This window comes from Dryobates pubescens, chromosome 10 (genome assembly GCF_014839835.1).
Source record: "Dryobates pubescens isolate bDryPub1 chromosome 10, bDryPub1.pri, whole genome shotgun sequence".
NCBI classification, from domain to species: Eukaryota; Metazoa; Chordata; class Aves; order Piciformes; family Picidae; genus Dryobates; species Dryobates pubescens.
Genome location: NC_071621.1, coordinates 34,420,245 through 34,441,245, shown reverse-complemented (window position 1 = coordinate 34,441,245; position 21,001 = coordinate 34,420,245). Strand labels below are relative to the sequence as shown.

The 21,001-nt window shown below is 42.3% G+C and overlaps 1 protein-coding gene across 7 annotated transcripts in view; it reads left to right on the top strand.

The window, feature by feature from the left end:
* The window catches only part of FAT3 (FAT atypical cadherin 3), a 475,061-nt gene that overhangs the window by 428,902 nt on the left and 25,158 nt on the right, over positions 1-21,001 (top strand). For all 7 annotated transcript variants that reach the window (XM_054164880.1, XM_054164877.1, XM_054164879.1 and 4 more), the window contains 3 exons: positions 8,769-8,903; positions 9,965-10,122; positions 19,375-19,843. In XM_054164880.1, coding sequence (XP_054020855.1) covers positions 8,769-8,903; positions 9,965-10,122; positions 19,375-19,843 — 762 coding nt within the window. The remainder of the gene's footprint in view (positions 1-8,768; positions 8,904-9,964; positions 10,123-19,374; positions 19,844-21,001) is intronic.

Here is a 21,001-nt window from a genome sequence, read left to right as displayed (position 1 = left end):
CTCCTGCAGTGCATAAATAATAATGCCACAGAAGTTCAGTTCAGTTAAATATCAAAATACTGTGCGGGAGGTATTTTCACGTACGCTCAGGAGCAGAATGGTCAGTTTTTAAGTGACAGCTTTATAAATTTCAAATGAAGGTAGCTATTATAACAACAGCCAGCATTCTGTTACACATGAAAGCTTCTGAAATAAAGGATTTTCACAGATTTAAAAGGGACAATGCTGCAATATCATCTGGACGAGTCCAGGAGCCAGTGCAGGAGCGCTGTCTGCAAGACAATTTTTGTTCACTAAGTTGTAGCTTTGTCTTACTTTCATACCAAGAAATCACAAATCCTCATCTCCATGGGGATGCTGAGAGTCCTCACTCTCAGAAATTGGTTTTCTGGCAGCCAAAATATTCACTGTTTATAATTTCATTTCACTACTTATTAAAGTCAATAATGGTCTATTATTCCCTTCAGATACTAATAGTGAGTGGATCTGCCTCCTAATCCCTTAGTTTAACTCCAAGAAAAGGACTTTTCAATGCAGTATAGTTCTGATCGGTAGGACTTGATGATCTCAAAGGTCTTTTCCAACCTGCTTTATTCTATTCTATTCTATGCTATTCTATGCTATTCTATGCTATTCTATTCTATTCTATGCTCTCTCCCATTTCCTCCTTTCAAAGCAAGTTTGCACTAGAAGCACAAAAATGCAGTGATTTCCGAATTCTTTATGTCATGTACCAATCAGTCCTCATCGTGCATGGCCAGCTGCCAGAAGGTCGCTGTGGTTCTGCAGACTGCTTGTGGTCGCTTGCTTCTGGACAATTTATCATGGCCTTGAAGACTGCTGTATGGGAACAGTTGCAACAGACAGCTTTTCCTGGTCCAGCTGGAAAGCTGCTTCCCACAGCTCCTGTTCAAGCCACTATGTGCTGATTTCCTATAGGGGATGCTCAAGCTTTGGGCTGAGGTTGTGCATGTCCAGTTCACCACCATCCATCCTGTAGCAAAAGTGTTCAGAGCTTCTGGTTTGAGTATAGCTACCACAAAGGAGAAAGCCTTGGTATCTATTACTGGCACAGAGATAGATCTTCATGGAGAGTTTAAATATCCATGCTTTGCCCTTCTCCACACTAGCTAATGTTTCAATCTTTTACACTGTTTGTAACTCATAGAATCACAGAATACCAGGTTGGAAGGGACCTCAAGGATTATCTAGTCCAACTTTTCAGGGGAAGAATATACTTTAAATGAGATGGGCCAGCACCCTGTCAAACTGGGCCATGAAACTGTCCAATGTAGTGGAATCCACCACCTCCCTTGGGAGTTCAAAATCTCCCTGGGCAACCTGTCTCACCACCCTCACTGTAAAAAATTTCTTCTTAATCTCCAGTCTAAATATGCCCTCCTGAAGCTTCAATCCATTCCCTCTCATCACTACAAACCTTTGTAAAAAGTCCCTTCCCAGCTTTTTTGCAGGCCCCTTTCAGGTGCTGCAAGACTGTTCTAAGGTCTTCCCAGAGCCTTCTCTTCTCCAGGCTGAACAGCCCCAACTCTCCCAGCCTGTTCCTAAAGGGGAGGTTCTCCACGCCTCTGATCATCTTCATGGCCTCCTCTGAACCTGCTCCTGCTTATGCTGGGGACACAGGAACTCGATGCAGTACTCTAAGTGGGGTCTCACAAGGGCAGAGTAGAGAAGCAGAAACCCTCCCTGTCCTGCTGCTCCCATTGCGTTCCATGTAGCCCAGCACATGGCTGCCTTCTGGGCTGCCAGTGACCATTGCTGGCTAATGCTGAGTTATCATCAACTGACAACCCCAAGTCCTTCTCCTTGAGACTGTGAGTCACCCCCAAACAAAACAGGTCCTGGTCTTGGGAGATTTAGCTGTACTTGGAATAGAACAAGATGGGTCAAGTAGGGCTACAGAGCAAGCAAAGCAGCCACAAGAAATGTCTTGGTATTTAGGTAAACACAGAGGCACACAGCGTATTTAATCATGTAGGAGGTAAAAAAGACTTCTGAGAGTGTATTAGTTAGAGACTGTATGTATAGTTTTCTTTTCATGAAGTGTAAGACTAGGCCTAGTTGAAGAGTTAGAAAAATCAAACTGCTTCTTTGATCAGTAGTTGTTGTAAGTGCACATAAATACAGCTAGTCAGGAAAAAGCACACAAAATGCTAGAATAAATGTGTTTTGGCTTGTTTAACAAGACAGCATTAGTGAGATATTATCAGTATATTAAAAGTATTATACTTCCTTTGTTACTAGGATAGTTTCATGATCCAGGCCAGTAAATATTAATAGCTTGAATTATGACAAAGCCATTAAAGTATTGCATATGTTTCCAGAGATCTGATTCAATTATGACCCAGAAAGCTTAAGTTTGAACTAATTCACTCGTTCTTGAAATATGTATCATACTTGGAGTGTTTTTCCCACTGGCAGATGTCACAGATATGCACAATTTATGCATGCCAGCTGTGCATAACTTACCTAGATTACCTTTGTGAGCAAACAGAGTTATCTAACATGAAAATGCAGGGAGACTGTAAAGCAGGCAGCGGGTGAACTTCGGCGGTTCAGCAGCTCAGCTTAGAGAGAGGTTCGAAAGTTCACGTGCATCAATCTAAGACTTTAAAATCAATAACATTGAACTAGGGAGTTTTCCACTAACAGACTGGCTTCCTAGGCTTCTAGCTCATCTGCTTGTGTTTGTATGAAAAATACTGTGACAAACTGGGCTTTGTTTCAGTGCAGCTAGCGGGGCATGCAATTGCCAGTCTCCCATCACATTACATGAGGTATGCAAACATCTGCCAGTGCTTGTGGGAAATAAAGATAGGAGGACCAGGATAAATATATTTGTGTCAAATAGTTCTTGTGACATTCTCATTTTTCAGAAGCAAAAAAATCTACTCTGTAGTTTTATTTTTTTCATTCTGTGGCATTGAGAGAAAGGTGGAAGGAAGAAGCAGGTTCTGTTGCGGCTACTTTGTTATAGAGTTCTTTTGCATTTATAATCCTAGAAAAGTGAGGTTACATTAATATGTTTATGGGAGAGGGTTGGATTGAAATCATCTTGACAAATGTGGGTTTCTATCTACAGCTCAGCTGGTCACTCCAGGCCCCATTTGCAGACAGTGGAAAGAATGAGGTATTTTTAATGATGTGATACATCTCTCCCTAGATGTCTGGAATCAGTCGGATGAATCATGCCCTAAAGTTAGATGAGATGAATTCCATTTCAAGTGTTTAATATGGTTCTGGTTTAATAGTTTGAAAGAATTTTTCTAATAGACCCAGAAGTGTTCAGTAAAAGTGCAGACACTCACATCCACCTTATTTAATCAAGTGAATAGCAGTCTTGGACCACTTTTCTCATGAAACCAGGCGATTCTGACTTTGTAGAGCCACTTTTAGCATTTTGTGAATGTTCTGACAAAAGGACGTCATAGACTTTGATGATCTGCTTCTAATATAGGACCTCATCTTCACAGCTGATGTCCTCAGCTCCACAGAGCACACACTGCCTCTTAAAGAGTCACAGAATCACAAAATGGTAAGAGTTGGAAAGGACCTTCAATGATCATCTGGTTCATTCCCCCTGCCAGAGCAGGATCACCTAGAGTAGGCCACAATGTCCTGGATGTTTTGCAGGATTGGGCATGAAGAACCCAGTTCCTCTCTGTAACACATCACTTTTTCCATTTTCAGGAAGCACATGTACTAATGAGCCTTAAATTGTCCTGGCAAGGTAGCCAGTGCTTGGGATCAAAGAACTTGAGATAAATTTGATAGCTTTGGGGTTTTGTCCTAAATCCTTTCAACATTGCACTTGCATAAGGAGAAAAGTTTCTCCCTCCACATGTCCCCCATATTATGGCCCATGCTGAGAATGTACAATCTCATCTAAAGGTGGGGGAGCTGAAGCATGAAGTGGAGGCATAACTGTAGAATTAGAGCAACTAGGAAGGGACATCTATCACTTAAGAGGTCTTAAGGGTAGCTGTGATCAAGGGCTGGATGGAAAAGGCCAAATGCCTCACAGTTCTTCTAAAACTGGGAGTGAATCTGATTCACTAGGACATACTGTGTGACCCAGAGTTTTCCAAAGACACTTGAGCTAACTGAAACCCATGGCTGGCAAGTACCAAAACAAGTGTGTGGTGTCTGCACAGAAATGTATACAGTATTGCTTACAATACCTGAGCACTATGCTCCAAAACTAAAACCAAATCTCAGCTCATGAACTGACAGTTTCCCTATAAAACTAGTTATTCATTTGTTTAAAAGAAATGGTTTGGAGCTTGCTTTACATGCTGAGAGTCTGGCCTCCAGGAGTCACCTTTCAAACTTTCCTCTGCAATTGAGCAAAACAGACTCTTCATCTAATATTGACACACACTCAGGATAATGGGCTTGCAGAAAACACCAAATATTGCAAGGCTTAAGTTAAAATTCTTGAAGTGCTCCATTTTCAAAGTACATTTACAGTCCTAGAAGTGATCCTTCTTTGAAGGGACAGGAATAAAAGTTTCATTTTGCAATGGAAGAATATTTTCTTCCTCAGTATACTAGCAGGACACTGTAATACTTTTACCTTCTTTTAGAGAAGATGATCTGTCAAAAGCAAGTGGGCCTATTGCACCTTTTCCTGCCATGCACTAGTTGATGCTAGCTCATGTGTCTCTGTGATACCTTGTAGAGCACAGCTTTATTAATAGTAATGTGAGTTTCAAGGGAACACTGTGAATTGTCTGGCCTTGCCTACAGAAAATAAAGATCAATTCAAATCTGTATTTCTTGAATCTCTTATTGGATGGTAAATAGACTGCTCTTTGGAGTGGAAATGCAACATTAGAATAATTTTATTTAAATTCAGGCTGTAAATCTTTGATGTGGGCAACATAACCTCAAACAATTTCAACAATTTTGCTCCATATAGTAGTGAAATCAGCCTGAAAACGCGTGGTAGCTGGAGCAATGCAATAATGCAGATTTGTAGCTTATATGCTTATAACCATACAGACAGGCAGAAGGCAGTTTTTTTCCTCCCTCCTAAGTCTGGATATTTTAAAAAAAAAAATTGTGACAGCTATGAAATCCTGCAGCAACAGGATGAATAAAAAGTTGATTTGCTTCTAGTTTACCAGAAGAACTGTCTGTGGCCTTGCAGGAAAAGAAGTTCTTCAGTATATCTCCACAGCTGCACACAATACATTAGATCCTTTCCATATACTTTTTGTGACTCTGGGAGGATGTCTGAAGTCCAAATTGGAGTTTAAATCAGCTCAAAACCTGGCAGAGACGGATAACAAAGTTAGCTGTTCTTTTGTTGCCTCATGTCAAAGATAGAGTCATAGGTTAGAGGGTGTGAAAATTTGCAGAGCTGTGTTTGGAAATCTCAGTGCCCCTTTCTGCTGCACACTGTGAGTGCTTTGAGTCTTGTGTCCAGTTCTGGGCCCTTCAGTTTAGGAAAGATGTTGAGTTGCTGGAACGTGTCCAGAGAAGGGCAACAAAACTGGGAGGGGTTTGGAGCACAGCCCTGTGAGGAGAGGCTGAGGGAGCTGGGGTTGCTTAGCCTGGAGGAGGCTCAGGGGAGACCTTATTGCTGTCTACAACTACCTGAAGGGAGGTTGTAGCCAGGTCGAGGCTGGTCTCTTGTCCCAGGCAACCACCACCAGAACAAGAGGACACAGTCTCATGCTGCAGCAGGGAAGGTTTAGGCTGGATGTCAGGAAGAAATTCTTCACAGAAAGAGAGATTGGCCATTGGAATGTGCTGCCCAGGGAGGTGGTGGAGTCACCAACACTGGAAGTGTTTATGAAGAGACTGGATGGGGTGCTTGGTGCCATGGTTTAGTTGATTAGATGGTGTTGGGTGATAGGTTGGACTTGATGATCTCAAAGGTCTTTTCCAACCTGGTTAATTCTGTATTCTGTAAATTTCACACTGACATGCTGTAGGGCTTTTGTCCAAATGGTTTGTCTGTCAGCTACCCAGAGGCTCACTTGAATTACAGCTCACAAAAGGTGTAAGTGATACTCTGTGTACAGTGGGATGTTGTGTGTTTGTCACATAAGAATGAATTTAAGTGGCTCAACCAAGCAAGTAGAAAATACAGAATATTTAACCACCTGTTATAATTTCAGAAATAATTGCTACTTGCCTTTGAATTCCAAAGAAAAAGAAAAAAGAAGAGAGAAAGCAAGCTATAGAAAATAAAAGAAAAAGCAAATGAAAAAGCTATAGGAAAGCTATAGGAAACATCATCTTCTCTCTTAAATTCTACAGGCCTTACATTTAAATAGAATATAGTTCCGCAGTGCAGAACCTTATGAAATCACATTCGTTTCTTGATTCCATAAGACCTCAAATGTGGCTGTATATTGCAGCTGTTATTCCCACTAGTGTTACCTACTAAAGTGATTAATAAAGATCACCATGCATCATTTTCTAACAGTGCTACAGGCAGTACTGTAAATCGTTTACTGCATGGACCTCTCAAACAAATGTTTGACAAAGGAGGGGAGGATGTTAAAGATTAAATTGACTGCACCGTACATCAAGCCAGACATTTACAGTCCTTGCCATATTAGTAGTCAGCCCATGTCCACTTTGAAACCTACAGTAGTAATTTTTCCTTTTCCAGAAAGCACTTACAGTGCCATGTACTTTCAGCTATGCTTACTATGGAGCCCTGCTTGGCTTGTACTGAAGTGTGAGAGCAACAAGATTCTTTCTTTCATTGCTTTCAGAGACATACTCTACAACAGGTTGATTTCTTCCTGCATAAACTGTGAATAAAATACATGTGCTCATAAAATAAAGTAATTTTTGAATGTTATAAGGAGTCTGCAATAAACAAGGACTGCCAGTATTCAGAAAGTGATGGGTAGGAAGTTGCTGACTTTTTGCTGTGAAAATCATCACCTGTAAATATTAAGGAAATGAATTTAATAAGAAAACAAGAGAGTCCTGTCCATTCCTAGGATATGGCTTTCACACTCTTCAAGCTCTGGTTGCAAATCAACAGAAGGAAGGACAGGAGTGCATTTTTTCCCTGTACTTCAAAGCTTTCATAGCAGCCAGAGAGGTAGAAGCTGACCCTGCCTCTACTGAGTTCCTTATTGCAACCAAATAAAAGCTAACTGTTGTGAAACCTGTATATTCCTGAGAATCCTTGTCATAGAATAGAATAGAATAGAATAGAATAGAATAGAATAGAATAGAATAGAATAGAATAGAATAGAATAGAATAGAATAGACCAGACCAGGTTGGGAGAGACCTTCAAGATCATCATGTCCAACCTATCATCCAACACCACCTAATCAACTAAACCATGCAACCAAGCATCCTGTCAAGCCTCGCCCTGAACACCCCCAGTCTTAAGCTGCAGTAGTTGTGTTGTGCTTTGTGTTATTGCAGACAGTGTTTGCAAACCTTCTAAGAGCAGGGCAGTCAAACCAATTGGGGTTTTTTTAACACTTTAAGAAGTAATATGCAAGTTTTAACCAAACTCTATGGAATGTAAGAAGTTCCTTTGACATTGGCAAGCTTTAAAATAAGCCCTGGACATGCTCATCTTGATAGACATTAAGATTTTAGGAGGGTTTGAAGACCTTTAATGTGATTGAGTCACACAAGTATTTTAAGCAAATTATAAACTCAGTATGCTTCCCTTCAGATTACTCTCCTTGTGAAGTAAGCAGTAGCTCTGAATTCACCTATTCTTGGGCAGGAGTAAATTCTACTAGTAAAAGTGGCTTGGGAAAGAGTTGGCACTAGCATCCAAAATAGTTTCATCTGAAATCTTCTCCAAACACAAAAGCACATGCATATTCTGCCAAAGTTATAAATTGCAACTGGCTATTTGAAACACTAAACTTCTTCTGTCTTCAATTAGGAAATGTCAAGAAATGGAGTCAACTTATTTTTAATTTTCAGAATCTGTCTCCAGAGCAATTAATTAACTTTTTTTGGAGGGTTGTTTTGTTTTGTTTTGTGGGGGCTTTGTGGTGGTGATGTTTGTGGGTTTTTTTTTCTGGACATATGCAGTTCTGGATGCACTGTGATGATGTTCAACTCAATTCACAACCAGAAGGAGGGAGGAAAGGTTCTGGCAACCTGGGCAAGGTACACAATAGAATCATAGAATATCAGACAGATATTCTGTGATTCTGTTGTGCACCTTGAGATCTCAGAAGTGTCAGGAGGAGCATGGGGACAAGGCAAGTTTGCCTGTGCTGTCTGATTAGGCTAACAGCATGTCCTGTCCAGTATGACAAAGAAAGTCCTACTCTCACTTTGTAGCCCTGGGATTGCTTGTTCTTATTTTTCTCCAAGGGAACTCTGCCTCCTTCAGTTTGCTTCTCATGGGTGCACTGGTGCAAGAGGAGTGTGTAACATCAAGTCATTTCTTTTCTCATATCCCTACGTTCCCTGCACAGAAGGCTTTGTGACAAAATGAATGGCCTGAAAGTCACAACACCAATTATAAACCTGTTACTGCTCATAAGAGTTTGCTTTTATAATCCTTTGTCATGCCATGGGTTTTAGGGCAGCCCTTGAAGAGCACCCATAATGGCTGTGCTACATATTTGTCCAAAGGATGTCTTTTCTGTGAAGGTTTCATTTTTTGAGGGTTATTATTATTAAGCCCTTCTTTGCTTGTACTGAAGTAAGTGATCAATGCTTGTCTTCCATTGCTCTTGTGTTGTTGCAGATGATGCTTTGCACTGTGTATCCCTGACAGTATTTTAACTCATTGCAGGAGGACTCTGCCCAGGGTCTAACGATCCGTGTCTGGAGAAGCCGTGTCCAGGGGACATGCAGTGTGTGGGGTACGAAGCTAACCGGAGACCGTTCATCTGCCAGTGCCCACCAGGAAAGCTTGGCGAATGCTCAGGTGTCTATCACAGCAGTAAAGGTTGGGGGGGGGGGGGTGGTGTTTATACTTGAACAGCAGATTGCTGCCATTCTCATTTTGTAGGCAGAGGTGCCACTGAAGTTAACAGAAGATGTGCTGCTTAACCCTCCTTGCCACTGGCAATTAGTGTATCTGTTTATAAGCCCTGTAAAATACTTGTCTTCACAGCTGTGGGGCTATATGAAAACTATGGCCCAGTTTCTGTTGGGAAATTCCCACTGACTTGGTTGAATCCCAGATCAGTAAAACAGGCTAAGAAAACAGGACTTTTCCTAGAGACTGTTATGCCAGATGTTTTCCTGCTATGGGCAAAGGTCTACAATTAACTCTTCTGCTTACTATTTAGATTACTGGAATTCCAATCTTTATTAATGAAAACACTACACCACCCCAAAAAGAAAGATTGAGGACATTTGTGAGCTCTCTGCAGCTGTGTTGTACCCTGGGATATAGCGAGCCAGGTGGAAAGCCGGTGAATTGGAGCTTTCTGTTTACTTCAGTGAATCCAGGGCTGCATGACAGAGGACATGTGCTATTTCCCTGCTGAAAACAAAGCAGACATTGAGCTGTATCACTGTGGTCCTGGGCAGTGGTTGCAGGGAACTTAACTGAAAGGGTTTGACTGATATATTCTCACACCTAACATTATACCCATTATTTCAACTGCCTGCTGTATAGTTATGGTCATCTGAATCTCTGTTACCAGTGAGGTAAAAGATAGGTGCCTCCAGGGATGTATAACCTTAAAGATGCTGACTACTTGGAGAAATTTCTTTCTTTTAATGCAAGCAGGGAGAAACAAAACTTCCCTTCATCTTCTGAAAAATACTTTTCACCATAAATAAATGTGGTTTTAATAGTAGTGGGGGTTTTTTTTGTAGTTCCAGGTTTGGTTTTTTCCCTTTGTCAAAATCGAGCTTTATTTATTCCTTCCTAGTCACTCTCATTAGCTGTAAGAAGTCTTTAATTCACTTGGTGGTTGAGGTACTATTCCATGTGTCACTGAAAGAACGTGTGTCTTTTGCAAATGGTTATTTCAGGCCACACTTCCCTTAGCTTTGCTGGGAATAGCTACATCAAGTACCGGGTTTCTGAAAATAGCAGGAAAGAGGAATTCAAGTTGGCTCTCCGTCTGCGAACCCTGCAAAGCAATGGCATTATAATGTACACCAGAGCGAATCCCTGTATCATTCTGAAGGTAATTAAAATAGCTTATCTTTCCCACAGTTGTTTCTCTTGATTATATGTTGTCTGTTGGCTCTTGATTTGGGGGAATGCTATTCTCGTTTCAGCCGTAGATTGAGAAGATGAAGTCTGATCTGTTTCGTGCTTGCAGGGGAAAACAATTTTGCAAATGGCAGCAACAACAATAAGAACAACAACAACCAAAAAAAGGCAGCTTGTTAGTGGTACTTGGAAAATGCTCCACTGGGTGCTGTTCATTATAAGAACATTATGTTTGTCTGCACACAGGAGCCAGTCTGTGTAAGATGTAAGATTTGGCTATTTATATGACCATATAGTCAAAACTATGCGTGCCGAAATAGCTGCTCTTCCTCTGTGCCCATGCCTGTGGTTAAAGGATATGCCCTCACTGCTGTTAATGTAAAAAACCAAGTGCTTAGAACACATCTCTTGCTGAATGTGAAGATTTTATGCACTCTGTGAATTAAGATTATTTGTTGAGACAGGCATGGTATAGTTAGAGATAGCCAATCAGCATTCAGTTGATAAGATCTCTATGCATTTTTGTTCTTTTTGTTCTTTCTGTGGAAAGGCAAATATCTGTTGGATGGGAAGGGAGTGAGTGGTAGGCTAATCCAAGAGCCTGCATGCATAGTATTTCAGCTGGAGCCTCTAAGGTACAAAATGAAGACATTGGCTTTTGTCATTTGGCCACATCCCATAATGCAGCAGTGGGAGAAATGGCAAGAGAGCCTTTTGTGTCTGTATCTGCTATCTTTAGAGTTCTTTTGGCTGAATGCTTAGGTGATGTTAAAATGGCTAAATGAGTTATTAATGGGCAACAAATAATTTCAGAGCTGCTATACTGAAATATTTCATGAGGAGCAGTACTGTCATTCACTAGGGACTCTCAGCAGAGCTCTGATTTGTACTCTGCTTCGAGACCCATAAAAATGCATAGTTTGAATCTTTCAGTCTACTTTTCCGTTCACAGAACCAAGACAAACTTTCAGGCTTGAAGATCTTTGAAGTATTCATCATAGCTGCTCTTAGCATGTATCAGCAGGGAATGTTTGCAGTTCTGCAGGTTTGAAAAGTGCTTGGCAAAAAACAAACGACCCTGCTGGAAGGTGCCACTTGAAAACAATAGCAGATGATACAGAAACAGAGAGAAGTGGAGTTGGAATGATGATAGGATAATTTATTGTTGTTTTGTTGTTTAGTGAGTGAAACTCCTGAGTACAGCAGGTCAAGTTATAGGCCACTGAGTGGAAATCTCCAGTTGGAGCTGGGAAATTTTGCCACCAAAAGAGAAAAATTCATTCTATTTACAAAAAATAAAGTAAGAGAGCCTTTCATTGCAGTCCCTTGGGCTGTGTTTGTTGTGAGACAGGAATTATGTGTTTCCAGTCACCACTTCAAACAATCACCTAACCATTGTGGTTTAAAAGATACTAGGGGGGAAAAATAGTAGTTACAGGAGCAGTGGCAAGAGCTGTGGTTATGCTACTCTCATCTCAGAGGCCAACCTCTGTCATGCTCGCTTGTGCTTCCTAGCTCTGAGAAAGAATTTTCAACTCATGCAGGTTTATTAGAGAACTACACTTGGAGAAGCCACCTTACATACAGAATACAGAATTAACCAGGTTGGAAAAGACCCCCACCTGGCTGCAGCCTCGCTTCACGTAGTTGTAGACAGCAAAAAGGTCTCCCTGAGCCTTCACTTCTCCAGGCTAAGCAACCCCAGCTCCCTCAGCCTCTCCTCACAGGGCTGTGCTCCAAACCCCTCCCCAGCTTTGTTGCCCTTCTCTGGATACGTTCCAGCAACTCAACATCTTTCCTAAACATGTCCAATGAGTGAGGTCCAGAGTCTCCACTTTCTCCCATGCATTCAGCAGGGAATGACACAGGGAATTCCCTAGTCAGAGCCTCAACGCTTGGCAACATTTTAGGTAGGGTAGACTTTGCTCTTGTATTGTGTACATCCTTTTCCCAGGTCTGGCCCTTGGCTTCTGTAAGCATGGAGTTTAAAGAAAAGCAAAACATTACATTCAGCATGTTTTTTGAAGAAAAGGCATCCCTTGAAAGATCAGAAATTGCTGGAGTTCTGTTTGTGAAGATCATTTAGCAGAGAAACATCAGACTAAGGTCTCACAAAAGTGCCTCTATGGGCAGACAAATAGCATTGTGCTCTAGGGATATAGCCATAGTAGGTCTCTACAGGGATGGCAGTTGACTCATGAACTGCCCTGTAGGGATTCCTCACTCAGATGTTTTCAAGCAAGTTACCCTTAGACTTTCTAAGCATGTAGTGGTTTTTCATTTGTAAACCAGAGATAAAGCCTTTTTCTTTTCTTTTTTTTTTTCCCACCAGGTATGTCTGTTGTGAGATAGGGAGGTGCTCGGAAATGAGGCCATTAAAGAGATTAATTAGAGGTCTATAAACGTGAAGTTGTTATCATTTGAGCATTGCTTTCAATTAAATTAAACATGAGGAGAAGCTTTCCAAATAGAGGATAAAGGATGGGATCCTGTGCTCTTTTGAGCACTCTGGCATCTCTCCAACAAAGCACTTAATCACTTGTTTAACTTCCTGCATTTGAAGGCAATTGGAACTACTCACCTACCTTAATTTTAAGCATGTACTTAAGTATCTGTTGGATTAGCACCAGAGGGCCCAACACCATCACTGAGCTGCAAAGGAAGGTAGAGGTGGAAGAAAGTTAGGCCCACCACACAGTATGAGCCTGTGGGAGAATGGGCAGAAAATGCCACCACTATTGGGGCATGCAGTGACATTGATTGTTTTGAAGCAAGTCTCCCCTGTCAAAGTCTATTTAAAATTTAATGCTGCAATATGGTTTTCAGTGTTTCAAATGACCAGCTTACTTTTGGGAGCTCATCCATTTGTCATAACTCCAGGGATGGAAATATTTCATAATCATAACACAGCATCCTTGGATGAATAATCAATTCCATAGAGCAAACTGCTTGCCTACTACTTTGCTGAGAGCCTCCCAGCCCTGCTGTATTGATATAATACAGTAAGGGTGTTCTTTATTCAGCTGTTTCAAATGAAGCAACTCATCCATCGATTTTGAGAGGCTGGCCATCTATTTGTTTTTAGCTGCATGCTCTTGCTTTTAAGACAACTGGAGCAAAATGAGATGCAGATCAATGACCCTTTTTTGTTTTCTTTTGACGAGAATACATGTGCCAAAAGCCAGTATCACCATTTCCTTTTGCTACTTAGCATCTCTTTGGGAAAGGTAAGATTTAGCAATTTAAAGCATTGCAAGGCCATTGCAGAAGAGACTTCTGTAATTTATTTCATTATTTTTCTGTAAGGAATGTAACAGAGGTTCATAGAATCAGTAAGGTTGGAAAAGACCTCAGAGATCATCAAGTCCAACCTATCACCCAACACCTCAGGACTAACTAAACCATGGCTTCAAGTGCCACCTCCAATCCCCTCTTGAACACCTCCAGGGACAGGGACTCCACCACCTCCCTGGGCAGCACATTCCAATGGCCAATTACTCTTTCTGGGAAGAACTTTCTCCTCACCTCCACTTCCCCTGGTGCAGCTTGAGACTGTGTCCTCTTGTTCTGGTGCTGGGTGCCTGGGAGAAGAGACCAACCCCCACCTGGCTACAACCATCATTGGAGGTGTTCAGGAGGAGACTTGATGGGGTGCTTGGTGCCATGGGTTAGTTGGTTGGGTGGTGGTGCATGATAGGTTGGACACAATGATCTTGAAGGTCTCTTCCAACCTGGTCTATTCTATTCTATTCTATTCTATTCTATTCTATTCTATTCTATTCTATTCTATTCTATTCTATTCTATTCTATTCTATTCTATTCCATTCCATTCCATTCCATTCTATTCTATTCTATTCCATTCTATTCTAACCTCCTTTCAGGTAGTTGTAGAGAGCAATAAGGTCTCCCCTCAGCCTCCTCTTCTCCAGGCTAAGCAACCCCAGCTCCCTCAGCCTCTCCTCATGGGGCTTGCACTCAAGACCTCTCCCCAGCTTTGTTGCCCTTCTCTGGACATGTTCAAGTGTCTCAATATCCTTCTTAAATTGAGGGGCCCAGAACTGGATTCAACTTGTTTTGCAAAATTACAAGGATTACAAAAGGTGAAGAAAGGCTTTCTCATCATGCCACAAATACAGATGTGAAATGGTAAAAGGCAAGCATATGCTCTTCCATCCAGACATCTAATGTGAAACTCTGCATGGCTTAGTTCAGTGTATATTATAGACTTTAATGCACTACTGCTGCGTGGCTTATGCTGGATGAGAGTGAAGCTTGGCTGTGATCCCAGCTATGGCTGGAGTTGAAACGAGGAATCTTTTAATTGAATACACCATTTTACACAAACCAACCTGAAATGTAATTTGGCTAACAAAGTATTTCCCCAGACAGATGAGTAGGCAGCATGCTGCATCCGTGGTGTGTGACTGCAGATGGACTGTGTGCGCTGAAGGTGGTCTCAGAAGGACCATTTGATCATTTTATTACTTATGTTGATACACAAATATGGATGCTAGCCAAACATCTTAGCCAGGCTGATAGTCTAATATAATTTACAATATGTCTTTGGTTCCATTTTGCTCATTGAATGAAAATGTTGGAATGGAACAGATTGCATCAGCTTTTGGAGCCTTCTCTGTTCTTTGTACTTCTCTACAGGTGAGGATTTTTGTAAGACCATATATGCTTAAGTATGCATTAACATCACCATCCTACTAGTTACAGTGAGAGAGACTGTAACTAAGCCCAGAAAGCTCTAAGGGGTGGAAGCTTGATAGGAATTTTCTGCTCGGCATGAATGAAGCAGTGTCTCACTGATTTCATCTTCACTCTTCACAGAAAGAGTGATTGGCTATTGGGATGTGCTGCCCAGGGAGGTGGTGGAGTCACCGTCACTGGAAGTGTTTAAAAAGAGACTGGATGAGGCACTTGGTGCCATGGTTTAGTTGATTAGATGATGTTGGGTGATAGGTTGGACTTGATGATCTCAAAGGTCTTTTCCAACCTGTTTAATTCTATTCTATTCTATTCTATTCGATTCAATTCTATTCGATTCGATTCTATCTTGGTGCAGAGACTCTCTGCTGGCATCATGAACTGCATTGGGGAGGGGGTGCAGAATTTGCAGATGGAGTAACTCAGACTCTGCTGTGTTGCATCACATAGGTGGAGACAAAAGCAGTGCCACACCTTCCATCCTGAACTGAGAATCTGATGGTTCCAGCTCTCAAACACACCAGTTGTACCACTGCATAACTGCTGAGCCTGGACACCATTAGCTGGTCGTTGGATTTCCATACTATTTGCTTGAATGTACCTCATTTAGTAAGAAGTTAACTTGAAGTTCAGCCTTTCTTGGTACCAGGCTATAACCAAACATCCTGCTCTTGAGGTTTGATTGCTGTCCTTGAAATCACAGTGGTTGCAAGGAATCATGGGGACACCAGGGATCAATTGATGAATCAAAGCTCTATGGTTGAATTCTCCATGCTTAGGAGTAGAGATGCCATTTTGCCTTGTTGAATGGAGGACTCTTCTCCTCCCTACCCAGGCACTCTCTAGCTACTTAAGTAGGCAGGACAGGAGCCCTGTGCAGCACTTGCTCCTCACCAGCTGTTCACAGATTCACAGATTGCATTGGGTTTGAAAGGACTCTCCTCCTCCTCCTCCTAGAGGCATGGGGCCATCACGGGGGCAAATGCTTCCTCCCTGTCTCTCTGCACCAGTGCCTGTGACCACCTGATTAATGAAAGTACCTTTATGGTCCCATTGCTAGAGGTATCTGGGCATGTCACAGTCTTTAATGTATGTATCCATAAAGCAGTGGTGTGAGGTAGGGAAATGACGTTATCCTTCTTTTACTGATGGAGACCTGAAACTAATGGCTTGCTTGAGATCTCAGAGGAAGAGAGCTGCAGAGTGTGGATTCCCATGCATATCTATCATATCTTAGGCTAGTAGTGTAAGTGTTAGAGCATCCTTTCCATCTTTCACTCTAGCCTGAGGTGGGGGCTTTTTTAATAAAAGAGAGGAAGCATAGCTTTTCGTGCAGTATGTATTTACTGTGCACATCAAATCATCTGCTAGTAAAAAGAAGCAAAAAGCGGATGAGAAAGATGTAAAAAAACCATATTTTAATGGCAAATCGTTTAGACCATCATTTCCCACATACAAATGCTGTAATATGTATCCCAGGTGCTCATATGTGATGTTGTATTTATAAAGATAATTGGAAAAGCATGTTCTGGGAGTAAGGATAATAGACATGCAGGCAGCAGGTCCTTCAGGGGATAAGTTGTCCTAGCTGAAGTATATGTCCATTATACACAGTCAGAAGAACAGTTTCCATAGGAAAAAGCCTTTTGATAAAGAAGCAGGTTAACTGCTTATCCAATGGTGGCTGGGTTTGGGGTGGTTTTTTTGCAGCTGAATAGAATAGAATAGAATAGAATATTCAGTCTAATATTCAGTATCACTAAGGTTGGAAGAGACCTCAAAGAATAGACCAGGTTGGAAGAGACCTTTGAGATCATCACATCCAACCCATCATCCAGCACCATCTAATCAACTAAACCATGGCACCAAGCACCCCATCAGGTCTCCTAAACTCCACCACCTCCCTGGGCAGCCCATTCCAATGGGCAATCACTCTCTCTATGAAGAACTTCTTCCTAACATCCATCCTAAACATCCCCTGGCACAGCTTGAGACTGTGTCCTCTTGTTCTGGTGCTGGTTGCCTGGGAGAAGAGACCAGCCCCAACCTGGCTACAACCTCCCTTCAGAGAGCAATAAGGTCTCCCCTGAATCTCCTCTTCTCCATGCTAAGCAAGCCCAGCTCCCTCAGCCTCTCCTCCCAGGGCTCGTGCTCCAAACCCCTTACCAGCTTTGTTGCATTTGTCTGTTTGATTTGTATTCCTGTTGAGCCAGACCTCACTTTCTGAGCAGTGACTTCAAGGTTTGTGAGCTGTTTTGTTGCACACAGAGAAGCAAAACTATTGCTCCACCTCTGGGACTCAGTTTTCAGGGCATCTTGTGTACAGAAATTACTCCTGAGCAGATGCTTTCACAGAATCACAGAATGTCAGGGGCTGGAAGGGACCTTGAGACATCATCTCATCCAAACCCCCTGCCAGAGCAGGGTCACCTACATCAGGTCACACAGGAACTCATCCAGGCAGGTCTTGAATATCTCCAGAGAGGCTGAGGGCTTTAATAGGCCCAATTTTAATTTACAGAAATAATTTACAGCTGAGTTTTGAGTCCTGGAAGAACAGATTATTTGTTTAGTTAAAAATGATCCAGACTTCTTTTTCTAGACATCCACTGGGCTTTTTTTGTCTGAGCTGTAGTGAGTACCAAGAAACATCCATCCCACCAGCATGTTGTGTTACAATCATAAATCTCATTTCTTCTCAGTTTCATTACATCTTAGAGGTCAAGGACTTCAAAATAGTCCCCATAGCAGGGTCTAATTCTTCTTCCTCTGCCCCCTTCTGTGTGTGTATCCCTCTAACATGCTTCATGCCATGCAGACTCAGTAGGCAACTGGAATTTACAGGGAGCTTGTCACATGCTTAACATCATTTTGTGTAGTGGAGTGGTGTGATTTACACCTCAACTGCCCAGTCTGACTTGGCTTGAGGTTCAACTTCAGCTGTTAAAGAAGGAAGTACATAATCAAGAGAACTGAAGATTTTATCCTTAGCTTTTATCTAGATGGTTTTGTGAACCTTTGAAGACACTAAAATGCAGATAATGACCTGGCAGCCTAGTCTGCTTCCGTAGATGAACAGTATTCCGTTTACCTTCAAGCCACATCAAAATGACTTACAGAGAAGAATTTGAGCACCAGTTCAGACTCCTGTCAAGGGATGTCTTGAGCTAACAAAGTTTTAATTGATTATTCACATCAGAATTGGGCAAAAATGGCCAAAGACAATGAGCACAAAGCAGCATCTTCTTATCTGCATCAGCCATGCTAGTTCAGCAGGCTCTGCATGGGTTCTTGCATTGACAGCTATGGCAACTCAGCACCACTGGCAAGAGAGCAGTAGGGCCATGTTATGGATAACCAATGAGAGTACAATGTGTGCTGCAGGGAAGGATGAAAAAGGACACAGCACCTGAACTTTTCAAGGGGATAAATAATGGAACAGAACTGTCTTGAGATGAGGTTTGCAGAAATAAATACTTCACAGAGTATGACATAAAGGTAAAATAATCGCAAGAGCTCTCAGAGAGCTTGAATCCAATTAATGTGTCATAAGAAATTATATCCAGCCTTGTCAGCCTTTTTAAACTTATCTGCCATCTGTTAGAGAAACCTAAAATCTTTGAGTAAACTGCTAATCAGGAAAGCAGCACTTCATACCTATTCCCTCACTGCATGCTGCCTGCCCCAGCAGGCTAGCACAGATTTGCCCTCTATGAGGCAATCCCTCTAAAACCATGAACCTAGCTTAAATATGAGGAAAGAAAGAAAAGTAAGAGCCATCTTATGTCTTCTGTGAGGTGTACACAGAGCAGATGTTGTAGCATCCTTGGAAAAGAACTGCCTGAAGCAGAATCTTATTGTTGTACTTCGAGAAACTGAACTTAGGGCACTTAGGGACAAATCCAGACCTTGCTGAGATGCTCCAAAAGGTTACAGAGGTACAGGATGCACATGAGCAGAGCACCTAACAAGCCTAGCTGAAAGCACTGACGCTTCATTTTGCCTCAAGTCTCTCTCACTCAGAGGTGGTCCCTTGCCCTGACTGTCCTTTTGGTATCATCAACCGTGTAAGCAGAATCACAGTGCATGGGTGTATGGTGGGACTTGCTCAGAGAAACGTGACTGCTCAGCATCAGACCCAAGAGCAGAGCATGGGTCCTCCAGCCCATGCCCTGCTCAAGGAGACATATCATTATCCCAGCCCTCAGGTATGCTCCGTATCTGTGTTTTTCTAAATGATCAGTTTTCTGCAGCAATTGGCATTGGGTAAATTCAAAGCAAGCTGATATTTATCACCTCTCTTTGTGTGTGTGTGTGTGTGTGTTGTTTTCTTTTTTAATTACTTTTTCTGCTGCTAAAGGCACACTTTTGATATGTTAGTGTTGTGTAGGAGAGCAGCTTTAGCACGGAATAGAATCCAGAAGTCTTCTGTGTCTCCAGTCCTTCATGAGAGGATATTGCACGATGGTTGAATACCTCAAGTGCTTTGCTTTCTGTTTTCCTCCTGCAGATTGTCGACGGCAAACTCTGGTTCCAGCTGGACTGTGGAAGTGGCCCAGGAATCCTGGGAATTTCTGGCCGAGCCGTTAACGACGGAAGCTGGCATTCCGTCTTCCTGGAGCTGAATCGCAATTTCACCAGCTTGTCCCTGGACGACAGCTACGTGGAGCGCCGCAAAGCCCCGCTCTATTTCCAGACTCTCAGCACGGATAGCTCCGTCTACTTCGGCGCGCAGGTCCAAGTGGATAACGTCCGCAGCCTGACTGACAAAAGAACAACGCAGGTTTTGAGCGGCTTTCAGGGCTGCCTGGATTCCGTTGTCCTAAATAACAACGAGCTGCCGCTCCAAAACAAGCGCAGCAGCTTTGCCGAAGTGGTCGGGCTGACCGAGCTGAAGCTTGGCTGCGTCCTCTACCCCGACGCCTGCGAGAGGCAGCCCTGCCAGAACGGCGGCACTTGTACCAGCGTGCCATCTGGTGGTAAAGGTTTTGCATTACTTTCCGCCGTTCCCCCTCCCCGCTTCCCCTCTGTAATTTATTGCCAGAGATGGTTTTATGCAGCAACATGCTTGAAAAAAATCTCAGGAACTCTATAAAACTCTGATAGGTATTGCAAATTGTGTAAAAGCTGTTTGCTCTATAAATAACAGTGCAATGGTGCCCCTTCTCGTTGCATTAGAGTTCCGGGAGGAAATTGATTTATTGGCTGTTAGGATAATCCCATTTCTATAGAAACCAATAGAATTACAATTACTGTAATGCTCAGCTGGATTTTTTTAGGACCCATTTACAGGAAGGCTCTGTACAAAGATGGTGATTTCGAATGTCCGTCACAGCTGCAGTAGCCCTGGTGCCTTTCTTGGTTTCTGAAGCTGTCACAAATAATTACTGAGCTGTCCACAAACACCTTGGTGCTCTTGAGAGTGAGTAATTTGATTACATGTCTGCATGGAAAATAGCAAGTTCACCCCATTATAAACCCTCTCTGAAGTGTATTTTACAGCTTCCTTGGAGGTCTGAGTGCTTCAAGGTCTAAGTAATATTGCCCAAAGTTTATAGGGCATTGATTTAAATTGTGCTCGTGCTGGAGTTTCCTATCCAGTGGTTAGATGGTGCCTTGTGTGATTTGGTGCCAGTGACTTACCACACAGTAATGCAGTGCACAAGTTACCAGACCATAATAGCAGTCAGCATCTTAGGAAGGAACAAAAAAAAAATGGCATGAGTAGGACATTGCCTTAGGGCTGGTCTCTCTTCCAGTTCCCTGTACAGCAGGCAGCTTTGCTTACCTTTTCTGGCAGACTGAAACTTCCTTTGAAAAGAAGCATGCTTAACAGAGAGATCTTCTTCTAGAACTTTCCATCCACTTACTGTCAGTGGTTTTGGTTGTGGATCCCCAGGGAAGTTCCCACTTGCCTCTTTTGCTGGGGATCATTTTAACCACTCTTCCTGAGCTTTTTTTGGCTTTTATGTGCCCATGCAGTTCCCTTCCACCCATAGTTATTATTTCTAGTTTTCATTATCTTCAGCCTTGTTCTCATATTTTGTTTCTAACTCCCCCCCCTCTACACAGATTTTTCTAAACTTTAGGAACTTTCTAAACTTTGGAACAGTTTAGTTCTCAAGGCTGAAATCTGG